The 15,970-nt window shown below is 41.9% G+C and overlaps 1 protein-coding gene across 2 annotated transcripts; it reads right to left on the minus strand.

Moving 5' to 3' along the window:
- Nucleotides 1-2,413: 2,413 nt before the first annotated feature.
- fam133b (family with sequence similarity 133 member B) lies at nt 2,414-7,917 on the minus strand. Of its 2 annotated transcripts, none has more exons than XM_042310173.1 (11): nt 7,759-7,917; nt 6,867-6,964; nt 6,486-6,564; nt 6,259-6,375; nt 6,113-6,163; nt 5,882-5,953; nt 5,476-5,574; nt 5,204-5,239; nt 4,996-5,088; nt 4,665-4,718; nt 2,414-3,221 (listed from the first exon to the last, which is right to left on the minus strand). In XM_042310173.1, the coding sequence occupies exons 1-11, from the start codon at nt 7,780-7,782 to the stop codon at nt 3,132-3,134; spliced, it is 813 nt and encodes a 270-aa protein (XP_042166107.1). In that variant the 5' UTR covers nt 7,783-7,917; the 3' UTR covers nt 2,414-3,131. The 2 variants fall into 2 exon arrangements, with proteins under 2 accessions (XP_042166107.1, XP_042166106.1); XM_042310172.1 differs by having other exon boundaries at nt 5,204-5,275.
- Nucleotides 7,918-15,970: the final 8,053 nt, after the last annotated feature.

The raw sequence follows: 15,970 nt of genomic DNA on the forward strand, positions 1-15,970 counted from the left end.
ACACTGTTTCCCATGCTTGTTCAATGAACCATAAACAATTAATGAACTTGCACCTGTGGAACGGTCGTTAAGACACTAACAGTGTACAGACGGTAGGAAATGAAGGTCATAGTTATGAAAACTTAGGACACTAAAGAGGCTGAGGCCCAACTCGGCAGAAAATCTGTCTCCCTCTCCAGCAGGTAGCACTGTTTTACCCACTAAGGAAGGTCAATGAGAGTGTTGGATTTGGTCAAAATGAATGGGTGAGGTTTATTTGATCGAACATAAGTTTTGTAAGTTAAATTGTTACAAGTGTACTGATATAAGATGTGAAAAAAAACAATCTGAGATGGCTTTGCATAACCATGGCATGAGGTTAGTAGCATAGCATCTCTCTCCATTGAATACAGACAATTGACATTGACAACCCTCATTGAACATTAAAAAAACAATTACAATAATGAGATGTATCCACCAATCCAAAGAAAGGAAAGACGGGAGATAGACAGCCTGCTGTGCCACTTTGTGGACAACAAGTCTTATTGTTAGGGCGGCGAGATATGTATCTTGTCAGTATATCCATAATCTTTGTGGCAGCTCAGGGCTCAACCCCCTTGTTTTCGTTCAAAGTGAAAACACTACATAAGAAGTGGCCGGCGTGTGGTCGCCCACAAACTGCAGATTTCAGCTTTAAAGGGGTAATCTGCAGTTGCTACAATCATTTTTGGATTTATAAATGAATAATACAGTGGGGCAAAAAAGTATTTAGTCAGCCACCAATTGTGTAAGTTCTCCCACTTAAAAAGATGAGAGAGGCCTGTAATTTTCATCATAGGTACACTTCAACTATGACAGACAAAATGAGAAAAAAAATCCAGAAAATCACATTGTAGGATTTTTTATGAATTTATTTGCAAATAATGGTGGAAAAAAGTATTTGGTCACCTACAAACAAGCAAGATTTCTGGCTCTCACAGACCTGTAACTTCTTCTTTAAGAGGCTCATCTGTCCTCCACTCGCTACCTGTATTAATGGCACCTGTTTGAACTTGTTATCAGTATAAAAGACACCTGTCCACAACCTCAAACAGTCACACTCCAAACTCCACTATGGCCAAGACCAAAGAGCTGTCAAAGGACACCAGAAACAAAATGATAGACCTGCACCAGGCTGGGAAGACTGAATCTGCAATAGGTAACAGCTTGGTTTGAAGAAATCAACTGTGGGAGCAATTATTAGGAAATGGAAGACATACAAGACCACTGATAATCTCCCTCGATCTGGGGCTCCACGCAAGATCTCACCCCGTGGGGTCAAAATGATCACAAGAACGGTGAGCAAAAATCCAAAAACCACACGGGGGGACCTAGTGAATGACCTGCAGAGAGCTGGGACCAAAGTAACAAAGCCTACCATCAGTAACACACTACGCCGCCAGGGACTCAAATCCTGCAGTGCCAGACGTGTCCCCCTGCTTAAGCCAGTACATGTCCAGGCCCGTCTGAAGTTTGCTAGAGAGCATTTGGATGATCCAGAAGAAGATTGGGAGAATGTCATATGGTCAGATGGAACCAAAATATAACTTTTTGGTAAAAACTCAACTTGTCGTGTTTGGAGAACAAAGTGCTGAGTTGCAAGTTTGCAACCAAAGAACACCATACCATACCTACTGTGAAGCATGGGGGTGGAAAACAGCATGCTTTTGGCTGTTTTTATGCAAAGGGACCAGGACGACTGATCTGTGTAAATGAAAGAATGAATGGGGCCATGTATCGTGAGATTGAGTGAAAACCTTCCATCAGCAAGGGCATTGAAGATGAAACGTGGCTGGGTCTTTCAATGATCCCAAACACACGGCCCGGGCAACAAAGGAGTGGCTTCGTAAGAAGCAGTTCAAGGTCCTGGAGTGACCTAGCCAGTCTCCAGATCTCAACCCCATAGAAAATCTTTGGAGGGAGTTGAAAGTCCATGTTGCCCAGCAACAGCCCCAAAACATCACTGCTCTAGAGGAGATCTGCATGGAGGAATGGGCCAAAATACCAGCAAGTGTGTGAAAACCTTGTGAAGACTTACAGAAAATGTTTGACCTCTGTCATTGCCAACAAAGGGTATATAACAAAGTATTGAGAGAAACTTTTGTTATTGACCAAATACTTATTTTCCACCATAATTTGCAAATAAATTCATTAATAATCCTACAATGTGATTTTTCTCATTTTGTCTGTCATAGTTGAAGTGTACCTATGATGAAAATTACAGGCCTCGTCTTTTTAAGTGGGAGAACTTGCACAATTGGTGGCTGACTAAATACTTTTTTGCCCCACTGTATTTCATGATGCTTCCAGGATGGTAAATTACAAGTATAAATGTTATGTTACTCTCATCCAATACAAATCATTCATCAATACACAAAAAATAATCACTATATTATCAAGGATAAAACAATACTTTAATGATTAAAACCCATTCATTTATAGATATTCAGTTGTAGAATTCATTACATTAACAGAATTTAACAGTTTATCCCTTGTGATAATGACAATTTCACTCGTATTTTCACAATCCCAACTTCAATATGAGGCTGGCAAGAGAAGTGACCATCATATCAGAATGCATGCATCATGACACTGGGCACCAGCATAACAAAGTCCCAAAATGACCTCAGTGTAGCTAGTGATGCACGAGATCTCCAAGAATGGTAAAATAGACATAGCAGGGCAGCATACCAAAGGTGTAAAAAATGTACACTGCTGATCAATATCCATGTATGGAAGTTCATTTTCATTTCATATGCAAATGTTTCAGTTCAGTTGGGCCACACTTGACTTATGGTGTCCTTGACGACGACTTATGGTGTCCTCGACGACGTTCATTTGGATCTAATAAAAACTAGCAACAGACAAAAGAAAAACAAATATGCAAAGTTGTCACAGAGGGTTTGATGACCCGTAACTCCCAGTTCACCAGTCCTTAATTAACATTAGAAACCCCATATCCCATCTCAACTCTCATGAGCAGAAAGCTAGCGGTTCCCCTTATCCATCAACTACCCCCATCATGGGAGCAGCCTAGATGGGATTTTTTGGTAGTGGAAAGGCAGATGCTCTCTAGTGGTGGACAGTTGGACAGAGAACCACAGCGCTAGATGTTAGTCTAACTCAACGTCAGAAGAGGTCTTCTTCTTCTTCTTCCTGCCATGTTTCTTGTGCTTCTTTTTCCTCTTCTTCTTTGATTTGTCCTGTTAACATTTACAACAGTTGGGTAAGTAAGTGTTAAACTTCCATTCTGCTATGTTTTTGTATAAAATATGTCAGTGCAGAAAAATATTACTCAGGCAGTATTGTATGTGGTCCTTTGTGGCTCAGTTGGTAGAGCACGTCGCTTGTAACGCCAGGGTAGTGGGTTCGAATCCCAGGACCACCCATATCTTAAAATGTATGCATGCATGACTAAGATGCCTTGGATAAAAGCATCTGCATATATTATATTACAAATATGCTACATTTGAAACAATCCCAAGAGATAGTCATGTAGTTATCTGCTGACAGAGGCATGTTGCCATTTCTGGTCATTTGCTAACATACACTACATGACCAAAAGTATGTGGACACCTGCTCGTCAAACATCTCATTCCAAAATCATGGGCATAATATGGAGTTGGTCCCCACTTTGCTGCCATTGTAGCACCCACTCTTCTGGGAAGGCTTTCCACTAGATGTTGGAACATTGCTGCAGGGACTTGCAGAGCATTCGTAAGGTCGGGTTATGATGTTGGGTGATTAGGCCTGGCTTGCAGTCAGTTTTCCAATTCATCTGTTTGATGGGGTTGAGGTCAGGGCTCTGTGCAGGCCAGTCAAGTTCTTCCACACCGATCTCCAAACCATTTCTGTATGGACCTCGCTTTGTGCACGGGGAGTCATGCTGAAATAGGAAAGGTCCTTCCCCAAACTGTTGCCAGAAAATTGGAAGCACACAATCGTCTAGAATGAAATTGTATTCTGTAGCGCTAAGATTCCCCTTCACTGGAACTAAGGGGCCTAGCCCAAACCATGAAAAACAGCCCCAGGCCATTATGCATCCTCCACCAAACTTTACAGTTGGCACTATGCATTGGGGCAGGTAGCGTTCTCCTGATAAAATCCACCAAACCCACATTCGCCCGTCAGACTGCCAGATGGTGAAGTCTGATTCATCCCTCCAGAGAATACGTTTCCACTGCTCCAGAGTTCAATGCTGGCGAGCTTTACACCACTCCTCCCAACGCATGGCACTGTGCATGGTGATCTTAGGCTTGTGTGCAGCTGTTCGGCCTTGGAAAACGAGGACAGACGATTGTGTGGCCTACCACTCCCCAGCTGAACAGTTGTTGACCAGGGCAGAATTTTTACAGACTTGTTGGAAAGGTGGCATTCTATGACGGTGCCACGTTGACAGTCACTGAGCTCTTCAATACGGGCCAGTCTACTGCCAATGTTTGTCTATGGAGATTGCATGGCGACATGCTTGATTTTAAACACCGGCCAGCAACGATGTGGCTGAAATAGACTAATCCACTAATTTAAAGGGGTGTCCACATAGCTTTGTAAATATAGTGTATTTTGGTCACTAGTCATTAAATCTGACATGGGGAGTGGCTGTTTTCATCCTGTGGTTAGTGTATGCTTATCTGACAACCACTTACTGCTGCTATTTTTTCTTTCTCCTCATTACTTCTCTTTCTCTTCTTGGGTTCACCCTACAGAGACATTGCAAAAATTAAACAACCACAATATATGGGGAAAGGCCGTTGACAGTTTCCTAACGTCCAATCAAAAAGTGCAGTATTTCACAATGATACAGAATGCAAAAAAAGTTCCTTCCATATAATACTTAAACTGCAGATGACCTATGCCTTCCAACGACAAACAAAAATACAGCCCATAAGTGGTCATCTAAGTCAATACATAACACATTATTTTCAGTCATAAAACATGGCAAATGAATATAAAGGTGACAAAGGTGAATGTACTTACACCCTCCTCCACTTCTGAGTCCGCTGACGACTCTGAGGATGAGTCTTTATGACTTTGCTCGGCTTTCCTCTTCTTCCTGCGGCTCTTTTCATCCTGAAGGTTAAACATTTACAGCCCTCAGCTCACTGTAGCCCAGCATGTTCAAAACCTTCTTCAGGCAGCAATACACAAAATAGGACTAACAGCCACACGAATGTCCTTAAATTACCTTTTCTTTCTTCTTCATCTCCATCTCCATCTTCGTCTTCTTGGAGAGAAACAGAATGAGAGGGAAGGAGCCCTTTTTTGCATACAAAACATGAAGATTTAATGAAGTACTCACATAACAAAAAAAAGTTCAACTTTGAAATGAATGAACAGAAATCAAACAATGGCTAAACAGAGAAGCACGTGACGAAAGACATTTCTAAGAGTGCAGAAATGTCTTCAATTAAAATGAATGTAAGGAAATAGATGGAATACTCTCCACATCAAAGTAACCTTGCTGTCGGGCTCCGATTCTACAGTCGAGTCTTCTGATGCTTTCTTGGAGGAGGACCGCTTCTTTTTACGTTTCTTTTTGACACTCTTCTTTTCATTCTGACCAAACAGACATCAGATAAAAACTCAGTTTCAATCTATCACATTTCCCCTCTTTGAATTAGTAGGACAATATTTAACTGGAAACGCATATTCATAAAAGGGGGTAGAAGCCAATCCCCAAACAAAATATCAACAGTATAAATGTATTCACAATATATATTCACAATACTTCACACAGCTCTTCGTGCCTACCTTAGAAATACAATTACTTCTAATGTATTATATTTCTATGGTGCCCACAGGGTGGCTGGGAAACAGTATGGCAAGCTGACACAGACTTGTCACCAAATACTCTGGTACATACCTCGTCTTCAGAGTCTGAGGAGGAGCTGCTAGAGGAATCAGAACTCGATGAGGAGGAGGAGGGAGAGGAATGCTTGACCAAACACAATGAAAGCAGAGCTCATTAGATTTGAAGACAGCAACTGACACAAAGATACCTTTGTGAAAAGCTTACACTTTAGATGACAGATACCACTACCGCAAGATGCATACCAACAGCCTTCAACAAGACATTGGAGACAGCTTTCCTCACCCTGTTGGATTTCTTTGCCTTTTCTTTTTTCCCCTTCTCTTTCTTCTTTTTCTAAACACAAAACCGAGATCTGGTATGAGAGGTGGATACGTTAAAACAAAATGTTTGTATTCGAATGTTAGACATGGATAGAACTGGAAGCATACCTCTTTCTTCTCCTTCTTCTCTCTCTTCTCCTTCTCCTTCTTCTCCTTCTCCTCTTTCTCCTTGTCAACGCCACCCAGTAACTTCTCTCTGTTCTTCGCCAGCTCTTTCTTCCAATTCTATACAAAGCAAATTGTGATATTTGAATGTAAGAAAAAAAGAAAACACTGGATTTGTGGTATAATAACAACCGGTCAATAAAGTACAATTGTTGACATTTGAACAATACCTCGTTCATTTGATCCTCAAAGTCCGCCAGAGCTCTGGAGCCTTTCTTCTTCCTCTCGATTATCTCTTTCACCTCTTCCCTGATGAAAAAAAAACATCACTCAATGAATCACAACTGACGGTGATGTAGGCCTAGGTCCAAACATTCAAAGGGCATAGCAACATTTTACTGTGACTTGCAGGCAGCATTTCATAGCGTGTAGCCTATTACTATAAAACAGCAATGCCTTACTACCCCGATTTACACACATAGAATCCACCATTTTGCCTGTTGTCATTCTTCAGTAACATCAATGAGGGTATGTCCATCTCGCCAGTTATACAACCTGTAGCCCTTTCAGGCACAAATCCCGGGTCCTTTGGTGTGTTATCTTATGCTTACCATGTTGGCCGTGGTCTGCTCAGGTAATCCTGGATAGACGGTCCTGCGTTGGGTGCAGGTCCCTTGGCCCGTGATGCAGCTATGGGGTTCACATATGACTGAAAACACACAAGGGAGACAGTCAGACCAGACATCTCAATGACATCTGGCTACCGTAGACAAGAAACACTAGTCTAGACAGGATCGGAAGCATAATAACACACAATATTTTGACCTGGCTAGGTTGGATCAGTCATTTTGACTAGACTGTCAATACCAATTCTATGGCCTTTCCATACAAAGGCAATGTTAACACATTCATAACATAGATACAACGTAGACAGCCAGTCCGGCCAATTCGGGTGATGAACTCGAGCCTAGTTGGCAGGCATAGTTACAGTAATAGTTAGTTGTTTTTTTCGACAGTGTGCTTGGGATTATGTAACAGGCACAGGGTGTGCTCGCTAGTTCGCTATATTATTATACACTAGCTAAATAACATAACTAGATATATTTCGAACTTAACAGTTAGCTACGTTAGTTCAGGTGTGGCTCCGTTTAGCGGTCCTTCATACGACCTGCTAACGTTTACTTGTTCTTCGATATCTGCCAGGTTAGTTTGTCTAGCTAGCTATATTCGTTCGATATATATATCGTATGTTAAAATAACTCAAATTTCCGCACCTTTGATGTAGTTAGTTTTAAAGGGATTCGACTTGTCTGCACACTAACGTAAACTACTGTTAGCTAGCTAACTTATAGGGCCTAGCTAACATCCCTAACGTTACAGGCCCATGCGTTCAGTGCCAGTTAGCTATAGCCAACACGTTTGTTTGTTTTCATGCATAACGTTACTATTTATCGTAAAAAGCTAAATATCTACATGCCTGTAATTATTTAACACGTGGCTTACCACTCTATTGTCTCTTTTCCCCATTTCTGCAGATTTCGCCTACTATTGGGCGAATATCACTATATTGAGAACCGTAGCATGCTTCCCGTCGTTAGCCACCACAACAAGCGAGCTTCTCTAGCTACGTAGCTAGATTCTCTGACGACGACGGACACACAGACCTGTGATGACTGCCACCTAGCGGTAAATACATATATTAGATTGGATTAGAGAGAACACATGTACAGGGTTGCAGATGTATGTAATGACAGGGTAGAGTGAAATTATTAAGCTCCGAGCTCCAACAATGCAGTACAAAGTGAAATAAAACAATACAAATATAATAGAGGGGGGGGTAGCTGACTAGTGATGATGGTCTGTGGGTCTGTGGGTAGAAGCTATTGGCCAGTTTTACATTTTTTTGCCACGATGCTCCTATAACGCCCACGTCTGAGTGATGGAAACGGCTCAGAATATCCAGGGGTCCCTGATGATCTTCTTGACCTTTCTGCGACACCTGGTGTTGTAGGTGACCTGAAGGTCAGGCTGTGTGCACCCAGTGGTGTATTCAGCTGAGCGTACCACCCTCTGTAGCACCTTGTGGTCTGTGGCGGGGGAGTTGCCGTACCCGGCTGTGATGCAACTCAACAGTATTTTCTTGATGGTGCTCCTGTAGAACACTGTGAGGGCCCTAGGGAACAGACTGAATTTCTTCAGAATCCCGAGTTTTATGAGTCGCTATTGTGCCTTCACCAGTGTCCGTGGGGTTTGACCATTTCAGCTCCTCGGAGTTGGGTACGCAGAGGAGCTTGAACTTTTTGACCGTCTCCATGGTGGCACAGTTGATGAGGATGGGCGCGTGCCCAGCCTGGTACCTCCTGAAGTCCACAATCAGCTCCTTTGTTTAGCTGACTTTGAGGGTGTTTACCTGGCACCATGCCATTAGAGTGCCTACATCCTCCCTGTAGGCCGCCTCGTTGTTGTTGGTAATCGGACTGTCATGTCGTCAGCAAACTTTATGATGGAGTTGGAGTTGTGTGAGACCACACAGTCGTGGGTATACAGGGAATACAGGAGGGGGGTGAGAACGCCCATCAGGAAGTCCAGGACCCAGCTTGCATAGGGAGGAGATCAGTCCCAGGGCCATACGTTTTGTGGTGAGCTTGGAGGGCACTATGGTATTGAAGGCTGAGCTGTAGTCGATGAACAGCATCCTCACATATACATTCCTTTTGTCCAGGTGGGTGAGGGCAGTGCAATGACGTTTGCGTCGTCCCTGGATCTTTCAGGGAGGTAGGCAAATTGGAGAGGGTCGAGTGTGTCAGGGAGGGAGGTGGTGAGGTAGTCTTTGACTAGCCTCTCGAAGCACTTCATGATGACGGAAGTTAGTGCTATGGGTTGGTAGCACTAACTTCAGTTATTTTCCCTTTCTTGGGCATGGGGATGATAGAGGACATCTTGAAGCAGGTGGGGATTTCACCTGAGCTAGAGATTAAAAACACAGGTAGATTTAAGCAATAAGGCCTAGGGGCGGTGAGTTATATGGCCAATATACCACAGCTAAGAGCTGTTCTTAGGCACGATGCAACGCGGAGTTGTATAGCCGTGGTATATTGGCCATATACCACAAACTCCTGAGATGCTTTATTACTATTATAAACTGGTTACCAACATAATTAGAACAGTAAACAAGTAGTTTTGCATCATACCCGTGGTATATTTAAGCAATAAGGCCCAAGGGGGTGTGGTATACCACAGCTAAAGGCGGTTCTTCTGCACAACGCAACGTGGAGGACCTGGATACAGCCCTAAGTCGTAGTATATTGGCCATATGCCACCAACTCCCGAGGGGCCTTATTGCTATTATAAACAAGTTACCAACATAATTAGAACAGTAAACAAGTAATATTGTCTCATACCCGTGGTATAGTCTCATATTCCACAGCTTTCAGCCAATCAGCGTCCAGGAGCCAAACTACCCGGTTTATAAAGTCTTATATACCACGGCTTTCAGCCAATTAGCATCCAGGGCTTGAACGACCGGTTTATAATTACCTTTATAAAATGACAGGAATTGCATTAGTAAGATAATACACAATAATGCCAGTGGAAACACAATTAACACACGAAACATTTATTTGACTAAAATAAAATGACAAGCAGTTGTGAATACAATATCAGAAACGTTAAGCTGCTACATACACTTAGATAACCTTATGGTGGGTCATAATATGTTTTTAAAATACGTTTTGAGAGCATTACTGTATAGCAGCAAAACCTGTTTAGAGAAAGCCAAAATGGATAAATACAATTGAAATAAAAATAAGTAGCAAACTATGTTCCTATTTGATACTCTGTATTTCCTCAAATCCGGTTTCTTGGCAAAACTACAATATTAGCAAAAAAGGGCATTGTAAAAATGTGGATTCTGGCATCAACAACCTGCTTCAGAACAGCTTTGAATCACAATATATAAAATGCATTTTATTTGAAATATGGTGCTGAACAAACATAAGACCAGGCTACATAATGGACCTAGACTAGACATGATGTTATATAGCAAGACCTTTAGTTAGTTAAATAGCATAACTTCCTCAAAATCAGTAACTTCTTCACATGAAAAACACATCATCATTGTACTGTACATGAAACATAATTTCAAAAGAAGAACACTACAAATATTAGAAAAATACTAAACAAGTAAACTGCACAAATAAGACCGTATGTACAAGAAAAAAACACTAAAGCCTAAATAATTTGGGGCTTCATTGGAGAGTCATTGAGCAAGTCCTTTTACTAGGATCACTACTATTGTACACCTGTAGCCAAAGTACAGAAGACACCACAATATGAACTGGTTGGGCTTCTATGCTTAATATAGGCATGGTGATCTGTATTGCATTGGGTGGGGGGTATTAGCTTGTTATCTGTGTTTGGCCTCGCTGGATGCGCCCAAATGGCAACCTATTCCCTAGATTGTGCACTACCTTTGGCCAGGGCCCTAGGGCAAAGGGCTCCATTAGGGACTCCGCCTCTGTTTTAAGGACATAAGTTATAATAACAATTCTCAAACATGATATATTGGGTCTATTTCAAAATAAGACTTGTATGACTGTATGGTGCTAATTCTGCATTGTTGAGATAAGCAGTAGTGAGAGAAGTAATTTAAAATGTATAGGAATGATCCATATTTGTTATGTAATACTATGTAATCCATTGTTGTTTTGATATGCAGTATAGAAGAGATTTAAGTGGAATGTTAAATGTGTTGTTGCAAAAAGAAAAGGGACTCATGATCTGTCAATTCTGCTATGTCATGATCTTCGGTCAATTCTGCTATGTCATGATCTTCGGTCAATTCTGCTATGTCATGATCTTCGGTCAATTCTGCTATGTCATGATCTTCGGTCAATTCTGCTATGTCATGATCTTCTGTCAATTCTGCTATGTCATGATTTTCGGTCAATTCTGCTATGTCATGATCTTCGGTCAATTCTGCTATGTCATGATCTTCGGTCAATTCTGCTATGTCATGATCTTCTTTCAATTCTGCTATGTCATGATCTTCGGTCAATTCTGCTATGTCATGATCTTCTGTCAATTCCGCTATGTCATGCTCTTCTGTCAATTCTGCTATGTCATGCTCTTCTGTCTATTCTGCTATGGCATGCTCTTCTGTCAATTCTGCTATCATGATTTTAGGTCAATTCTGCTATGTCATGATCTTCTGTCAATTCTGCTATGTCATGATCTTCTGTCTATTCTGCTATGGCATGATCTTCTGTCTATTCTGCTATGGCATGCTCTTCTGTCAATTCTGCTATCATGATTTTCGGTCAATTCTGCTATGTCATGATCTTCGGTCAATTCTGCTATGTCATGATCTTCTGTCAATTCTGCTATGTCATGCTCTTCTGTCAATTCCGCTATGTCATACTCTTCTGTCTATTCTGCTATGGCATGCTCTTCTGTCAATTCTGCTATGTCATGCTCTTCTGTCAATTCCGCTATGTCATACTCTTCTGTCTATTCTGCTATGGCATGCTCTTCTGTCAATTCTGCTATCATGATTTTCGGTCAATTCTGCTATGTCATGATCTTCTGTCAATTCTGCTATGTCATGCTCTTCTGTCAATTCCGCTATGTCATGCTCTTCTGTCTATTCTGTTATGGCATGCTCTTCTGTCAATTCTGCTATGTCATGATCTTCTGTCAATTCTGCTGTCATGCTCTTCTGTCAATTCTGCTATGTCATGATCTTCTGTCAATTCTGCTGTCATGCTCTTCTGTCAATTCCGCTATGTCATACTCTTCTGTCTATTCTGCTATGGCATGCTCTTCTGTCAATTCTGCTATGTCATGCTCTTCTGTCAATTCCGCTATGTCATACTCTTCTGTCTATTCTGCTATGGCATGCTCTTCTGTCAATTCTGCTATCATGATTTTCGGTCAATTCTGCTATGTCATGATCTTCTGTCAATTCTGCTATGTCATGCTCTTCTGTCAATTCCGCTATGTCATGCTCTTCTGTCTATTCTGTTATGGCATGCTCTTCTGTCAATTCTGCTATGTCATGATCTTCTGTCAATTCTGCTGTCATGCTCTTCTGTCAAATAGAAAGATACACATTCTTTACAGATTGTTTATAATAAAATATACTGAGTGTACTAAACATGACATAGACTGGCCAGGTGAATCCAGGTGAAACAAGGATTTTTAAGCCTTGAGACAATTGAGACATGGATTGTGAATGTGTGCCATTCAGAGGGTGAATGGGCAAGACAACAGATTGATGTTCATTTGAATAGGGTATGGTAGTAGGTGCCAGACACACTGGTTTGTGTCAAGAACTGCAACACAACAGTTTTTCACACTCAACCGTTTCCTGTATGTATCAAGAATGGTCCACCAACTAAAGGACATCCAGAAAATTTGACACAACTGTGGGAAGCATTGGAGTCAACATGGGCCAGCATCCATGTGGAACGCTTTCCACACCTTGTAGAGTCCCTGGCCTGATGAATTGAGGCTGTTCTGGGGGCTCATTATTAGGAAGGTGGTCCTAATGTTCTGTACACTCAGTGTATATTGTGATGTTTACACATTTTTTTCCAGCATTTTTTGCAGCTTCACATGTTAACAACATTGAAATACCACAACAAATACAACAACTAAATATCCACAGCCTAACGCAACCCAATTCAATATTAAGCACATTATACATTTGTTCATTATTTGAATGAATCCCAAACAAGAACGCTCGCATATACAAAGCAGATTTTTTATTCAAATGGTGCAACATGAAGCTATCACCACTGATGGCATTTATTCATGTAAACATAATGCCCATTACCTCCATATCGTCATTGTAAATTAAGTTACCATGTCATAAATGGGCATTTCAAATACATTTGTGGCCTTTACTTTCATCCTTGGAGCTAAATGTGTTAAAATACTACATTTTTCAGTACTGTTCATTAGCTAAAGGGTATTTGCAATACAAAGCTATCATACTGTAGGTGCATTTGTGTAATCGTAGGAAATGTATGGCAGACCCCATGTAGGTGGCTGTAAAAAAGTACAACTTTATTATTTTCTATTACATAGACAAAAGTATTCTTGTCCTGTGTTTTAGGTTTACAAATGACCAATAAACCTCTTAAATAAAATAACACAGTGATAGTTTCAAGTGAATATAGACTAAAATGATGATAGTCTACCCTCTAGGCAAAGACTGGTTGAATCAACATTGTTTCCACATAATTTCAACCCCAAAAATCTATGTCATGACGTTGAATCAACATGGAACAATAATTGGACTTGCAAAAAGTAATCAGCATTTCGTCTTTTTTTCACCCAACGTTTAACCTAAATCCAATGAATTTTTTTGTTGTTGATTTCACACTGAATTGACAACTCAACCAACTGTAAATCAAAACAAGACGTTGAACTGATGTCTGTGCCATGTGGGTACTTGTTAGTAGGGCAGTAGACGTTGAACTGATGTCTGTGCCATGTGGGTACTTGTTAGTAGGGTAGTAGACGTTGAACTGATGTCTGTGCCATGTGGGTACTTGTTAGTAGGGCAGTAGACGTTGAACTGATGTCTGTGCCATGTGGGTACTTGTTAGTAGGGCAGTAGACGTTGAACTGATGTCTGTGCCATGTGGGTATTTGTTAGTAGGGCAGTAGACGTTGAACTGATGTCCATGTGGGTACTTGTTAGTAGGGCAGTAGACGTTGAACTGATGTCTGTGCCATGTGGGTACTTGTTAGTAGGGCAGTAGACGTTGAACTGATGTCTGTGCCATGTGGGTACTTGTTAGTAGGGCAGTAGACGTTGAACTGATGTCTGTGCCATGTGGGTACTTGTTAGTAGGGCAGTAGACGTTGAACTGATGTCTGTGCCATGTGGGTACTTGTTAGTAGGGCAGTAGACGTTGAACTGATGTCTGTGCCATGTGGGTACTTGTTAGTAGGGCAGTAGACGTTGAACTGATGTCTGTGCCATGTGGGTACTTGTTAGTAGGGCAGTAGACGTTGAACTGATGTCTGTGCCATGTGGGTACTTGTTAGTAGGGCAGTAGACGTTGAACTGATGTCTGTGCCATGTGGGTACTTGTTAGTAGGGCAGTAGACGTTGAACTGATGTCTGTGCCATGTGGGTATTTGTTAGTAGGGCAGTAGACGTTGAACTGATGAACTGATGTCTGTGCCATGTAGGGGTAGACGTTGAACTTGTCTGTAGTAGGGCAGTAGACGTTGAACTGATGTCTGTGCCATGTGGGTACTTGTTAGTAGGGCAGTAGACGTTGAACTGATGTCTGTGCCATGTGGGTACTTGTTAGTAGGGCAGTAGACGTTGAACTTGTTAGTAGGGTAGTAGACGTTGAACTGATGTCTGTGCCATGTGGGTACTTGTTAGTAGGGCAGTAGACGTTGAACTGATGTCTGTGCCATGTGGGTACTTGTTAGTAGGGCAGTAGACGTTGAACTGATGTCTGTGCCATGTGGGTACTTGTTAGTAGGGCAGTAGACGTTGAACTGATGTCTGTGCCATGTGGGTACTTGTTAGTAGGGCAGTAGACGTTGAACTGATGTCTGTGCCATGTGGGTACTTGTTAGTAGGGCAGTAGACGTTGAACTGATGTCTGTGCCATGTGGGTACTTGTTAGTAGGGCAGTAGACGTTGAACTGATGTCTGTGCCATGTGGGTACTTGTTAGTAGGGCAGTAGACGTTGAACTGATGTCTGTGCCATGTGGGTACTTGTTAGTAGGGCAGTAGTTAGTACGTTGAACTGATGTCTGTGCCATGTGGGTACTTGTTAGTAGGGTAGTAGACGTTGAACTGATGTCTGTGCCATGTGGGTACTTGTTAGTAGGGCAGTAGACGTTGAACTGATGTCTGTGCCATGTGGGTACTTGTTAGTAGGGCAGTAGACGTTGAACTGATGTCTGTGCCATGTGGGTACTTGTTAGTAGGGCAGTAGACGTTGAACTGATGTCTGTGCCATGTGGGTACTTGTTAGTAGGGCAGTAGACGTTGAACTGATGTCTGTGCCATGTGGGTACTTGTTAGTAGGGTAGTAGACGTTGAACTGATGTCTGTGCCATGTGGGTACTTGTTAGTTAGTAGGGCAGTAGTAGGGCGTTGAACTGATGTCTGTGCCATGTGGGTACTTGTTAGTAGGGCAGTAGACGTTGAACTGATGTCTGTGCCATGTGGGTACTTGTTAGTAGGGCAGTAGACGTTGAACTGATGTCTGTGCCATGTGGGTACTTGTTAGTAGGGCAGTAGACGTTGAACTGATGTCTGTGCCATGTGGGTACTTGTTAGTAGGGTAGTTGACGTTGAACTGACCGATACCAAGAAAGCTTGACAATCCCTATTTCTAGAGAGTTGTAACATGAAGTCTGCAACAGAGATGAGTATCCATCAGTGACATGAACCTGACAGAACAGAGACGAGTATCCATCAGTGACATGAACCTGACAGAACAGAGACGAGTATCCATCAGTGACATGAACCTGACAGAACAGAGATGAGTATCCATCAGTGACATGAACCTGACAGAACAGAGATGAGTATCCATCAGTGACATGAACCTGACAGAACAGAGACGAGTATCCACCAGTGACATGAACCTGACAGAACAGAGGTGAGTATCCATCAGTGACATGAACCTGACAGAACAAACACATCTACTGCTACATGGAGATGAGAGCTCAGTT

Source organism: Oncorhynchus tshawytscha, linkage group LG31 (genome assembly GCF_018296145.1).
Source record: "Oncorhynchus tshawytscha isolate Ot180627B linkage group LG31, Otsh_v2.0, whole genome shotgun sequence".
NCBI lineage: Eukaryota > Metazoa > Chordata > Actinopteri > Salmoniformes > Salmonidae > Oncorhynchus > Oncorhynchus tshawytscha.